Source organism: Nanorana parkeri, unplaced genomic scaffold (genome assembly GCF_000935625.1).
Source record: "Nanorana parkeri isolate BGI_ZX_2015 unplaced genomic scaffold, ASM93562v1 scaffold22, whole genome shotgun sequence".
NCBI classification, from domain to species: domain Eukaryota; kingdom Metazoa; phylum Chordata; class Amphibia; order Anura; family Dicroglossidae; genus Nanorana; species Nanorana parkeri.
This window is the reverse complement of record NW_017306290.1, coordinates 1,755,102-1,768,080: the sequence shown is the minus strand read 5'-3', so window position 1 is coordinate 1,768,080 and position 12,979 is coordinate 1,755,102. Positions and strand designations below refer to the sequence as shown.

General features: G+C 41.2%; 1 protein-coding gene across 3 annotated transcripts in view; it reads right to left on the bottom strand.

Annotated features, from left to right (window-relative positions):
• The window catches only part of FAM184A (family with sequence similarity 184 member A), a 134,497-nt gene that overhangs the window by 38,246 nt on the left and 83,272 nt on the right, over window positions 1-12,979 (bottom strand). For all 3 annotated transcript variants that reach the window (XM_018563824.1, XM_018563815.1, XM_018563831.1), the window contains exons 8-9: window positions 8,695-8,816; window positions 8,454-8,604 (exon numbers count right to left, since the gene is read on the bottom strand). In XM_018563824.1, coding sequence (XP_018419326.1) covers window positions 8,454-8,604; window positions 8,695-8,816 — 273 coding nt within the window. The remainder of the gene's footprint in view (window positions 1-8,453; window positions 8,605-8,694; window positions 8,817-12,979) is intronic.

Genomic DNA, 12,979 nt, shown 5'->3' with positions numbered 1-12,979 from the left:
TTCCTGTTGCTTGTCAGCCACCTGGCTTAGCCATCTGCATCTGATGCAACTGCCTGAATGTAGCTTGTCCTGACTTTTGCCTGTTTTCAACTATTCTCTTGTCTGATGACTGTGTACTTTTCTACAGTTGTCTGCTCTTCAGCTTTTACCAGGGATGCAAAACTCCAGGTGGTGACATGGAATTATCTCTTAGAGAAATATGCAGGTAATGTTGGGCTGCTGGAAAGGACTAGGATCAAGTTAGTATCTTTTTCCTTATTTATCAGGATTCATCAACATTGTTCCTGCTCAAGATAAATAATCTGTTAATGTGGCATAAAGAAAGAAAAATGTCATGACAAATAAAAATGCCAACGATAGGGAATTGCTATAGCTCCAATGAGCGTTGTGCCAAGTAAGTGCCTGCTTGTGCGCCCATAGTGAATGTTATGCCAGTGTTCTATCGAAAGCTCCAACTCATCGAAATCTTCAACTACCTCACTTCCGGTGCTCAGAAAGACTGGAGCTCTGTACAGTTGCGGTGCGCATAGCGTTTTCAGAATGCTCGACGAGTTTGCCACCTGCTGAATATTGTTAAAACGCAGCTGTTCAGAGCTCTGTCAGTCTTTGTGTTTTGCAGTCTAACACCATCTGGTCGAAATCTCCAACTTGCAAGTACCTGGCAGTGAGGTAGTTGGAGATTTCGACGAGTTGGAGCTTTCGATGGAACACCAGCTAAATGCCTGCTTGCGTGCCCATGAGAAGATGGCACCTGCAGTGACAGAACACCAGCGATAGGTTCCTGAAGTTGAATTTGCTTCTTTTGTGGATGCTAGTGGAGTTTTTGGCCTGTGTCTCCTTAGGCCAGCCCAGGGTACCCCTATCCTCTCTGGGGGCCACTGGCTCTCTTGTCGGTCCAGCCACGTGGATCATCTGCTGCAGGTGTTAGAAGGCACAATGTATATGAGGTAGCTTTTGATCCAACCAGAAAGAATTGGGCAATCCTTGGGTTCAGGTGATGCCAGAGTATGGTCAGGAGACACTCTATGTATATGCAATAAGTACCAGTATTATAGGGGGTCATACTGGTCATGCAGATATCTCCCTGCCACCGAGCCCAGCAGAAAGGTAAACACAGGGACATTTGGTAGCTGACAGTGATGCTATAGATCTTTCCTATTTGAGACACCCTGGACCTTCACAGAACCTGCTGTTTACCACAGCATGGAGCAGTCACCTTCCAGAGACCAGTAATAATGGAGAAGGTAAGGAGCAACAGATGGCAAACTTCATAATACTTCATAAATCAATAAAACGTAATAATACTAGTTATTTCCTTTTATTTGTATTGTTCCTTAAGCTCTTCTAGGTCTGGCCACAGCTCAAATCTCCACTCTAGACCATCAGGTAGAGAGCATCATAGGCACCATTGCAGAATGTCACAACTCCATTTGGGCAGCATGCGCGCTACTCTGCACCTTTTCATGGACGACCTGTGGAAAGGATTCTGCTGGGCCTGCCCTAATGCCACACTGGAGGATAAAACCCTATATGGAACATGCCAGAGAGAAAGAACAGGTTAACAGAGAGGTAGTCTCTGTATTCAGGCAACTTATTTGAGAGACTTGCCCCAGCAACCTCAGACAAACAACCTGACGGGCCAGCAACCTCGCAGTCAACTATTACTCCAACTCAATCAGTGAAAAATGAACTGTGTAGACAATTTGTCCGTGGAGGAGTTTGAGGAACAAACCTTTGGTAGCTTAGATTTCAGCCTCGTGCAACCTTATGTCAAGGCTGTAAAACAGGCCCTTCAGTGGTAGGAAACAGTTGAAGCCCTATCCAAGAGAAGGCTTTACATTCACCTCAATAAGCAAGATGACAGCGCTTCTATTTTTAGATGGGATTGAAGGTCTGGTGTGGGAAGAATGGAGTAAGGTGGAATCAGAAGCAGTCCTTCCCAAGTGCCTACGCAAACTCTATCCTCTCGAGGTGAAACACCAAGATACTGCTCTGCGGGTCAATGCCTCACTTATCCAACTTGTTAAATATGTGACACATCCACTAGATGATGCAGTGTCATTCAGAGATGTCCTAGACAGAAGCATTGAGATGGATTTAAAGAAAATCTTCCTAAATTCAAGTGGAGCCTGCAGCACAGCAAAAGCCCCAACATCAGGGGCGAAGGCATATACCCTATGGGCAGAGAACATTAAGGATGTGGTACAAGTCGACCAAAGCAAGAAGCGCATAATAGCAACTCAGCGGGCATTCAAGCTACATTAGTAAGGCAGCAATAGATGTGATCAGGACCTCTGCTAGATCCATGCTTGCTGCATTGATGGGGAAGAAGTGGCTTCGCCCCTGAGTGTCTGACTCTTTGACCAAATGGGTTGTGCAGAATACCATATGAAGACCAGCCTCTAGAATCTTGCAGTATACAAAGTCTCACATTAAAGGCCAACCTTTCTGGTCACATTATCTTGCTTAGGGAGTTTCAGAGATTAGAGCACTGGAGAATGCTTAGCTCTTTCTTCAGTTTCTGTTATCCTCATGACAAGGCTGGACTTTCTACATAAAGTACCATTCAGGTTTAGACATGTGCGATTCGGTTCGTTCCGAAATTCGTTTTGGACGAATTTTCGGAAATTCGGAGATTCGGATGCATCCGAATTCCGAATTACAGCTAAGACGAATGCAAACGAATCCGAAATTCCCGAAATTTGTTATTGGACGAATTTCGTTTTCATCACAGGAAAACAAAAATGATGGTTAAAGGTTCGGAGTCAATAGTCTGGTGGTTAGCGTACAGGTTTGCCATTGTCAAGGTCGCAGGTTCTAATCCAGGGCAGGGCGAGTAATGGATAATGTTTTTTTTTTCTCTTTGCTTTTGAATTGGCATTCTCCTAACATTCCTACCAGACCTAAAGGGTCTGGTATGAATTGGGGGGAACCTCAGGCTTTTTTTTTTTCATCTTCTGCAGACTGTAAAAAAAAAAAAGTCATTTTTTCCCCCCTAATGTCATTTTGCTGCAACGAAATTCATCCAACAACGAATTTCGTCCATAATCCGAATCCGAAAAACTAAACTAAACACATTTTTTTTCTTTGTTACGAAACGAAACTAAACAAATTTTTAAACACAAAAAAAAGTGTTCCGACCTGCCGAAATAAAAAAAGTCCCGCCGCAGGACGCCCGTCCGATCCCGACGAAAACTAGCTGCAAATAAATTACATTCTTCAGTCTGAATGTCAACAGATGGGCGGAGCGAGCCATGACGTCACGGCTCGCTCCGCCCATTTGATATTCTCAGCTGTCAAATGCTACATATTGCATTCATACATATCAAATGCTACTATAGTTAAAAGTTCAGAGTCAATAGTGTAGTGGTTAACGTACAGGTTTCCCATTGGCAAGGTCGCAGGTTCTAATCCAGGATGGGGATAGTAATAGATAACGGTTTTTTTTTCTTTGCTTTTGAATTGGCATTCTCCTAACATTCCTACCAGACCTAAAGGGTCTGGTATGAATTGGGGGGGAACCTCAGGCTTTTTTTTTTTTCTCATCTTCTGCAGACTAAAATAAAAAAAAGTCATTTTTTTGCCCCCCTAATGTCATTTTGCTGGAATGAAATTCGTCCAACAACGAATTTCATCCATAATCCGAATCCGAAAAACGAAACTAAACGAATTATTATTTTTTGTTTCAAAACTAAACTAAACTAAACAATTTTTTTGCTGGTGCACATGTCTATTCAGGTTCCATTTCTGTCAGGAACAAGCCTACCCACTTTTACTATACCACAGGACACATAAGGTTATCCACCAGATGAAGGCAGAATACTGAAAGTCTATCCTTAGGCTGCAAAGTTAAAAGTGTCAGAACTGCTGATTGTGATGCCTAGAAAAGAATCAGGAGTAAAGTAGTTCTTTTGACACCAGAAGGGATAACTGCACAATCCATGTGCAGCATATTCATGTCATAGGCTGCAACACAGATGGTTTTAATCAGAACGATCTGTATGAAGACAATTTTGTCAACTTCTAACACGCTTCTGTCCCACTTCTGTATAGATTGGCTACATTTGCTTCTATTGTATTATCTGCTGCTTCTAAGACAGATTAAAACTGTTGTAGCCCACCAGTTTGTGGTAGTTATTTCCCATGTGTGGTGTCATGGACATGAAAATGGAATATTGATTACCAATACTTACCGTAATTTACCTTTTCTGACCTATCTTCATGGCATCGCATGAGCCCACCCAGAGTATCTAATTATGGAACGCTCCTGCTAGGGTGGGACTCAGATTTATAAATGTCCCTGAGGGTTGAGCAGGAGGAGTCGTCAACCCATATGTTATGCCATGGAGATATGTAAGGACAGGAACATTTCAGTAAATATTGGGTAATTAAAGTGACATTAAAGTCAAAAATATTTTTCTCGCCCCCCAATGTTAATTAAAGCACTTACCTTAAATGATGATTCTTAATCCGATCTTCTTCTTCTTTCATGTCCTTTTCATCTGTCCCTCCATCTGTCTCCGATCCAGCGATGACTCCTCTGTCCTTGCTGGCACTTCCTGACCCACGGTGTCTGCATGCGGGTGCACGCGTCCATATACTTACCTTGTGTCTCTCCTCGTCTCCCGGCCGAAAATCCGAACTGCGCATGCGCCCGCCCGAGAATTGGGGCGGGCGCATGTCGTTTGTTTTGCTCGCCCGAGAATTATCAAATTTTTCGGACGGGAGCGCGCAGCAAAGACACAGGTGAGTATTAACCTCTTTTAAAGCTTTTTGTTTTTTTACACTTTTTGCATATATGTACTGCTTGCTAGCAGTACATATATGCAAAAAAAGGAGGGTTTAATAACCCTTTAAGTTTGAGAGGTTTTTTTGTTGTGTCCTTTTGGGGAGAGTTTCGTTCACTTTCTGTCTTAGAGACAAAACAGAAAGTTGGGTTAATCTCTAAACAGTTGAAACTGTAAACTAGGAAGATTCTGTCTCCATTCCTGTGCTTGTGACAAAACAAAATTTGGATTTTCCACAACTTTTAGTCCTGGTAGAAATGGTTTCTAGGACAAATTAAGAGGAAGAATCGACCCAATGGGAACACAGCAATACAAACTTAATATTTTGCTAACCCTTTCCTATACCATCTAAAATGAAAAAAAGATAAATGTTTGCCTTTAAATACACTTTAAGCTTACTGAAGAAGGTAGTACAAATTGCATTATAAAATTAATCAGAATAATACTGATAATAAACCACAGGAGGAACAGGAATAAAGGAAAATGTGCCAATTGCCAACAGATTTCACTCTATAATTTGCACTGGGGAAAAAAAGGAAACTGGGATTGGTTCCTATAGGCAACAGCCTCACTTTGCTCCACCTTACTTTTATATTTTTAGAGCAGCGTAAGTATAATGACATTATTGTTCAACAAGTTGGGTAATGAGAATATTGCACTTTTGAATGCATTGCTTTATTTTTAAATGGGAAAGAAATGGTAGAATGGCTTGTGATTGTTACAAGACACTAAAATAAATTTCCCATCCAAGATTTTCTTTTGACAACTTAGCTCACTGTACAGCTCTGATTTTAGCTGACGATATTGCTGGCTAGAAGTATTCCAGCTCTTTCACACGTCTGGCCAAAATTTTATATTTTTAGCCGAGCATGATGTAATCGTGCATTTAAATTAGGTTAATCTATTCATGCGTTGCTATGACTGCAAAGTACTTTTTCACTGTAATCTCCAACACATAATACATTTCAATCATAAAATTGAGAATGTTGTCTTTGTAGTTTTCCATTTGCTTACAATAAATATTGTAGCGCAGGAATCAATTAAAAAGCTGTTCAGTCTGAAAGGAGAAAATTAAAGATTCTCATCACTTAGCCTACGATACCGAGTGAAAGAAGTAGCGTTTACTAACTTCTTTTATCTTCTACGGATTATGAAAAGAAACAAAATCCTGAATTTCAGCAAAGCTGATATATGCTACCTATATGGAGCACAGGACACCATTCTATAGAGGGTGTATAAAGTTAGATTTCCAATAACTCCAGCTGTTCCTTTGCTCGCTGACCCTCTCCTAATCACTTTGTCATCGCAGCCATGGCAGCAGCAGAAATGAAGCTAAGTACTGTTGGTTAATTTTATTAGAGCTGATTAACTGATATATTATTTGCTTAATTTCACTTGTACTCTGTCATTATAACTGGTCATTTGATAATATCATTATTCATGCTGTGTTTGTAATAAAAAGTGGTTGTCAAACAGCAGATCTCTGTCAGGTCTCTAAATGATGTAGCAGGAAATAAGAAAATATTTAAAAGTTAATTTCATGACACTGGTACGCCTGCTTGTAACATGGCATCAAACTAGCAACATTACATAGTCCTGGCAGCACCGTTGGAAGATTACATTACTCTGGTAGCATGGTACCACTCTTGTAACATGACGCTTTCTGCTTCTGATTACAAATGGGCCATATTATGGCACCAGGATTGGAGACCCTACTAAAATTCTGCACAGGCCACCAGGGCCGGATTTACTCTCTCTGCTGCCCCAAGGCCAGGTTCCTTAATGTGCCCCCCTCTCTGCCAAATTTCCCCCAGATGGCGGGGAGGCAAGGTTGGTTTGGATTTTTTTTTCTTTAAAAAAACAACAACTTTTTTAGAACGAGCGGCGGCCCTCCCGCTCTACATTTAGCCCTGTTTGTCCAAAGCAGGGCTAAATGTAGAAAACAACTACCCGCCTGGCGCCCGGAACTACATGTCCCAGGCGTCGGGAGATAGGAATTCCACACCTCTGCTGCCCCTCTACTCCCTGCTGCCCCGAGGCTGGGCCTCAGTTGGCCTAGTGGGAAATCCGGCCCTGCAGGTCACCATATGCAGTTGTAATCAAAGATATTCAACCCCCATTGCAAATCAGGTTTACTGGCAAAATTTACTGACTTTAACTGTTTGCGGTGAACAAATTAAACAAAAGCAATTGAAATAGGTCAACACAACGACTGCAGCGGCTGCTGAATACAATAGCTGGCAGTGGGAGATTCGTCTATCCACGCTGGAAGGATTGAGGAACCTGTTAGACTTTTTTTAAGCATGTTATGGTGCAAAGGAGAGAGGTAAAAAGGCATGATGGTTAGCTTTAAAATATAAGAAATATTTTTTGATATTTTAATCAAATATTCTAATAAATATTCTGAGTTTAATCCAGCCTTACTGAACCACATGTAATTTGTGTCTTATTAAGACATCAGAGGTAAAAAAAACAACAAAAACCGATGTGATTGTAACATGGAACAAACCTAACACAAAGAAGCCTAGGAAAAGAACCAGAAATTGCACATACAGTATACATTTGATGACTTTCATTTAGCTGCAGCACATACACAATGGATTCTAGGCCATAAGTGCAAAATGCTCAAAAGTGTAAACATGCATTCATTCAGAGAATTAAAACAGACATATGCATTCATTAGTCATAAGGCATCCAGGAAAGGTATACAATATTAGTTAAAAAAAAGAAGAAAAAAAAAAGAAAAAATGCAGACCGTCGCCTCAGAGGAAGTCAATAGTGACGAAATGCATCAGGTGGGCGGATCTATGCGAGCATTGCAATCATAGAGACAGGAGCTCCAGTGTACACAATCCATGTGCAATTGCCTTATTTTAATTGTAAGTGCATTTTAATCGTTTTAAATAATTTTTTTCTGACATACTACACTATGGGAAGCCTTTTTCTGTCTCTCTGAGCACAAGAGAAATTGTGGTTATGTAGATTAATGAGGGAGTTGTACATCACTCGTAAGATTTAACACAGGATTTTCTATATGTACACATTTTATGAGATGTACTAGCACGTTTCTCCCCCCATGTTTATTATGGTTTATAGTGTCTAGACCATTAGACCTAGAGCTTTTTCTTACTATCATCAGCACAGGCATTGTGCAACACAGGTGTTGTGTATAACACAAAATTGTTTATCACGTTGTGACAATTTCACATTTCATACTATTTTTCTCACATTTTAGGAATATAATTATTGAGTTTGAAGCGCAGTGCTATTTTCTTTCTTTTTTCCTATTTTGGGTGTACTCACCTATTAAGCACAGCTGCTCTTAGAGTGTTATTTGATTCCTAGCGCAGTTTTTTTCTATCTACCATACAATATTAGTTGCCAAGAATGACCAACATTTCTGTATTTCTGTATCACTAAATATCGTTAGTCATCAATCTGCTCAAGACCATTGCATACAGTGGACTGTTTGTGCACAATGAAATAACTGTTCCCAGATCGGTTATAGCTGTCAGTATACAATACAATAAATATATTTACTGAGGCTAGTACAAAGTAACGAAAAATATTTACTTGGTGAATAAAATTATTTCCCAGGCATAACAGCTTCTTTTTCTATGACTGTACTTCATGCACTTCACACTAAACCACGCAGATATGTGGTACCTGGTCTAGAAGGTCCTCTACTTTCTTCTGCCAGCTGTCCTTTGCTGTATTTATTTCTCGTTCCTTCAGTTGCTGGAGCTGAGCCATTGCAGCCTTCTTTTCTTCATCATGTTGTATCCTCAGTTCTTCTCGTAGTTTACTGCATTCTTGCCTACGTTCAAAGAAAGGGATGATATACATACCGAATACCAGAGTTCATGTTTGTGTACCTTCTTCATCAAGAATATATTTCCAACAATACCTGAGGGTCTCGGTCCATTTTAGTTCAAGATCTCGTGCTACTTTGTCCATCTTCAACCTCTCTTCTTCACGCATGGCAGATATCACTGACCCATGCTTATGCCTTTCCTTTTCCGCCTCCCCCTGCAGAATTAACATACACATTCTTGACGAAAATTCAGATGAAAAAATTAATTTCAAGTTCATCATTTATACACAGTATATACAAACAAGTGTACATGACAAAACTAATATTGCTGGTATATAACTTGGGCAGTATTCAGGGAAACCCCCTTAGTTGTGTGGTCAGTTGTAGAGGCAAAGGGAGTTCTTTACACATCCAGCCTCCACAGAGCCTTTCTTTCCTTTCATAGGTCTAACAAGTCACACTTTCCCTTTCTATGACAACAGAATTATCATTAGGTAATGGTGTAGTGGTTAGCACTTCTGCCTTGCAGCACTGGGGGTCCCTGGCTCAAATCCCAGTCAGGACTTTATCTGTAAGAAATTTGTATGTTCTCCATGTGCTCGCGTGGGGTTTCTCTGGGTACTCTGGTTTCCGCCCACACTCCAAAGACATGCTGGAAGGTTAATTGGCTCCTGTCTAAATTGGCCCTGTATGTATGCATCTAAGATAGGGACCTTAGATTGTAAGCTCCTTGAGGGCAGGGACCGAGGTGAATGTAAAGCCTTGCATTAATTGTCAGTGCTACAGAAATACAAAAAATAAATAAATTCCTTAAATGTTGGTTCTGATTAGTAGATTGAGGGGGGCAAAAGTGCCTTGAGAGAAAGTGCTTATCCACTCTATACTCAATTTTAAATGAAGCAGGACCTATGACTTGTGGGAGAGGGGGTAGAGCTGAAGTATGGGACATGTTAGGGTGGGAAAGGTAACAGAAGAATGACCAGTGGCAACACAGGAAGAATGCCCCAGCTCTAGGTTTTATAAAGACAACTTAAGCATTGGCACTAGGTAAAACTGTTATCGAGTGATCATTAAAACATGTTTTACATTTCTGTATTAAATCTTTATTTTGCAGCTTTCTCTCTGTGACGAGCCTGGTAAAGTCAGACTGTCACCTTCTAATTTATGTTATTTCATCTTTTGTATTGCTGAATCTAATCACTCTTCTAGAGAACTTTGTAACTCCCCTTCACTTAGGTCCTATGAAAAGATGATGTCTAGCCTGCTAGCCGGAGAAACAGGAATGCTGCTTTCCTTCCTCTGCAACATGCACCCTTTACTTATGCCACTGCCAGCTATAAAGTAGTATATGAGTAAAAAAAAACAACCTGTTTTATTTGTGTCCCTTATATGGTTCAAGAGTATTTAAACTCAAGGACAAACCTATTACATATTGCAGCTTACCAGTCTTTTGATGTGGTAGCTGCATCACCTTTTTTCCTTTATTTTAACCTGGTGATTCTGCCAATAACACACTTCCTATCCTAGAGTTACAATGCTCACTCACTGTACTGTATTTGTAAAGGAGCAGTGTTGACCCCCTAAAATAGGAGTACAGAAATCAAGAATTCTGACAGGATTAACAGATCTTGTTTTTCCCTTATCAAACCGATATAACAAAATGCTTTCAACTGTATATTTCAAATACCAAAAGGGCACAAATAGATGTTTACATACACTTTAAGACTAAACTAACCACCCTGGATATTGGGCACCATATGAAGCCACAGAGTAACTTTTGTCCAACTTTAAAGCAGAAATAAAATCCCCTATACTAGCTTCCCCTTCATCTTGATGCTTTGATGACACCAACACCTAAGGGGTTATTCACTAAGCTGCCAAAGGCACCCGAGTGACTAACCGAGCCGAAGTGAAAGGAGCGAATGCCGTTCAGCTATTCACTTCAGCCGAGTATGGTTCATTTCAGCTGTACATCAGCTGGCTAAGGCTTCTTCCGGTTCAGCCGAACATGCTCAGCATTTTCGACTGAGCTGAAGTAAAGAACATCTGGATCGGCTCAGCCAAACCTCCGGCAGTTCACTAACTGCCGTTAGTCCCTATTCTCATATTTAACCCTTCAGTGAATCAGTAGGGGTACAAGTACCCCTTACTCATTCATAAGTCGGAGTGGCAGCATCTGGGTGACCTTTATTAAAGGGGGTCAGGGTTGTGGCAGAAGAGGCCCTTGTCCTCATCGGCATAGAGACAAGGTGCTTTCCAGGGGGACCCTTGGAAAAGCACACTCCCAATCCCCCCCACCCCCCCCCCCCCATTTTTTGGGGTGGAGTTCCCCCTTAAACTCCTACCAGACCTAAAGGGCCTGTTATGACTTTTGGGGGGAATCCCACGCACTTTTTTTATTTTTAACTTGGGGGTCCCTCCTAACTTACCTAACTGGATCGGGAGGGGTACCCCACGCCGTTTGTTTTCCTTTGTTTACATTTGAATGGAGAGCGGTCCGCTTCGGCTGCGTTTGGCTCGGCTAAGCTCTTCAGGGCGGGTGTGCAGGCTATTGTGAATAGCCTGTAGAGCAGCCCTTCGGTTTGGCTCAACTGCTCCAGCAGCCTAAGTGAGCCGAAGGATTAGCCAAAGCTACAACCATATCCTGCGCCTCCTTAGTGAATAACCCCTCTAATCTTCTGCGTTCAGTATCTTCGGTGAACTTGACTAGCCAACCCGGGAGGATGTAACATGCTGACAAGAATTCATTCATCCCAGCATGGAGGCATGCCAAGAATGCGCATTAAACAAAACTATACTTATATGGGAATTGTATGTAATTTTCTCCAGTCAGTCTTGAGACGGCCAGACAGCACAGCCAGGTGATCAAATTTTTCTTTATTGCATTTAGTAAATACAACTAGACCATGCCCCTGCTCCAGCTTGCAAATGGACAATGATGGAGCAGCAGCAGACTGATTAGGTCACCACTCTCCCCTACTGTCAGCATGTTCCTTGCAGTAATATTTGCATGTATCTAGCCCTGTTTGGCTAATGTACAAGGATTACTGGAGGCTAATATAAGAAATTTAGGTATTTATATTAGTCTCATTTAAAAATACATTTAATGATTTTTTTAAATGAAAAACATACTACTTTATAGCTGGCATTGGACTGTGTTTTTTCTCCCTTGTCCTTAGCCTCCCCTGCTGCCTCCCTGTTATTTTTTTCATAGTATGTCTCCATTTTATGGCTAAGAAATATACAAAATAAATTTCAATGACATGAATTTGGTTAAATTAAAACCCTGGCTTATGCAATGTCTATTGAGATGAAAGCTAAAGCATATTTAGCATGGTATCTGTATGCTGGAAGTTTCATAACAAAGAGCCTGCAATACTAGAAACCTGTCTGGTGGCTAACATCTCTCACCCTAGAAGCCTTCTTGCAATCTTGATAACAGAAGACATTTCCAACCAGACAGCTGATTACAGCTCTCTGCAACAGATTTTACGTGTAAGCTCGGCAGTTATATCACTGGTAAGGGGGGTCATCGAACCTGGGAGTTTAAAGACACCTCTGTTTGGGCCCCCAATAGTTGCCCAAGGGCCCTGGGCTCAGTTGCAGTGGAGACTAATGTTAACCCTGTGGCTTCTCCGTTGGCTCTTACTGTTCATTTTTCGAGGTTAATCAAAACTCATTGGTTATTGTGCAAGCGATGATTTACATAATAGCAGATGAAGGATTCACTGGGCTTGTTAGCAAGATGTTTTCCTGTCCTTAGGGACAAATAACAAACAGAATGCAATGATCTTTGTGTAGGGTAATACAGCTCTAATGAAGCAGTCAGCTAGACTTCTGTGTGTTATGCTGTTTCTTATCAGCACATACAACATACTCCTAGTTCACAACTGAGGATTCAGGAATAAGATAACCTAGGAATTATTTATTAGCTGAAAGCTGAAGTCTTGCCGAATCATGCAGCTGCTATTAAAGTGAAAGATGTACATTGGCTTTGTTGACATCAAATGAACTAGAATGCACAGCATTTCCCGTCTGTGAACCTAAATCATTTAGGAACTTTTTTTGTGTGTAATGCATTTTTCTGTGCTGGCAACCAGAGGATTGTGAATGAGCCTCACAGCCTCTAGTTATGTTAAAATTCAGTGAATAGAAGTGTTAAAGTAGAACTAAAGCCTCAGCCGTTTTTTTTTACAGATACATCCCTCCTGCCCTATTAATCCCTTGCAAATGATGATGATGCTTCACAATGTTGCTGAACACTCACATTTTCTTTCCTTTTCACTGCTGCTGCTTCCCCGAATGTCCGGTCAGGGAGTGTGCATCTCCCGATTCCCTGCTCCTAGCATCATCACACATGCGAGTCGGCGCTACAACA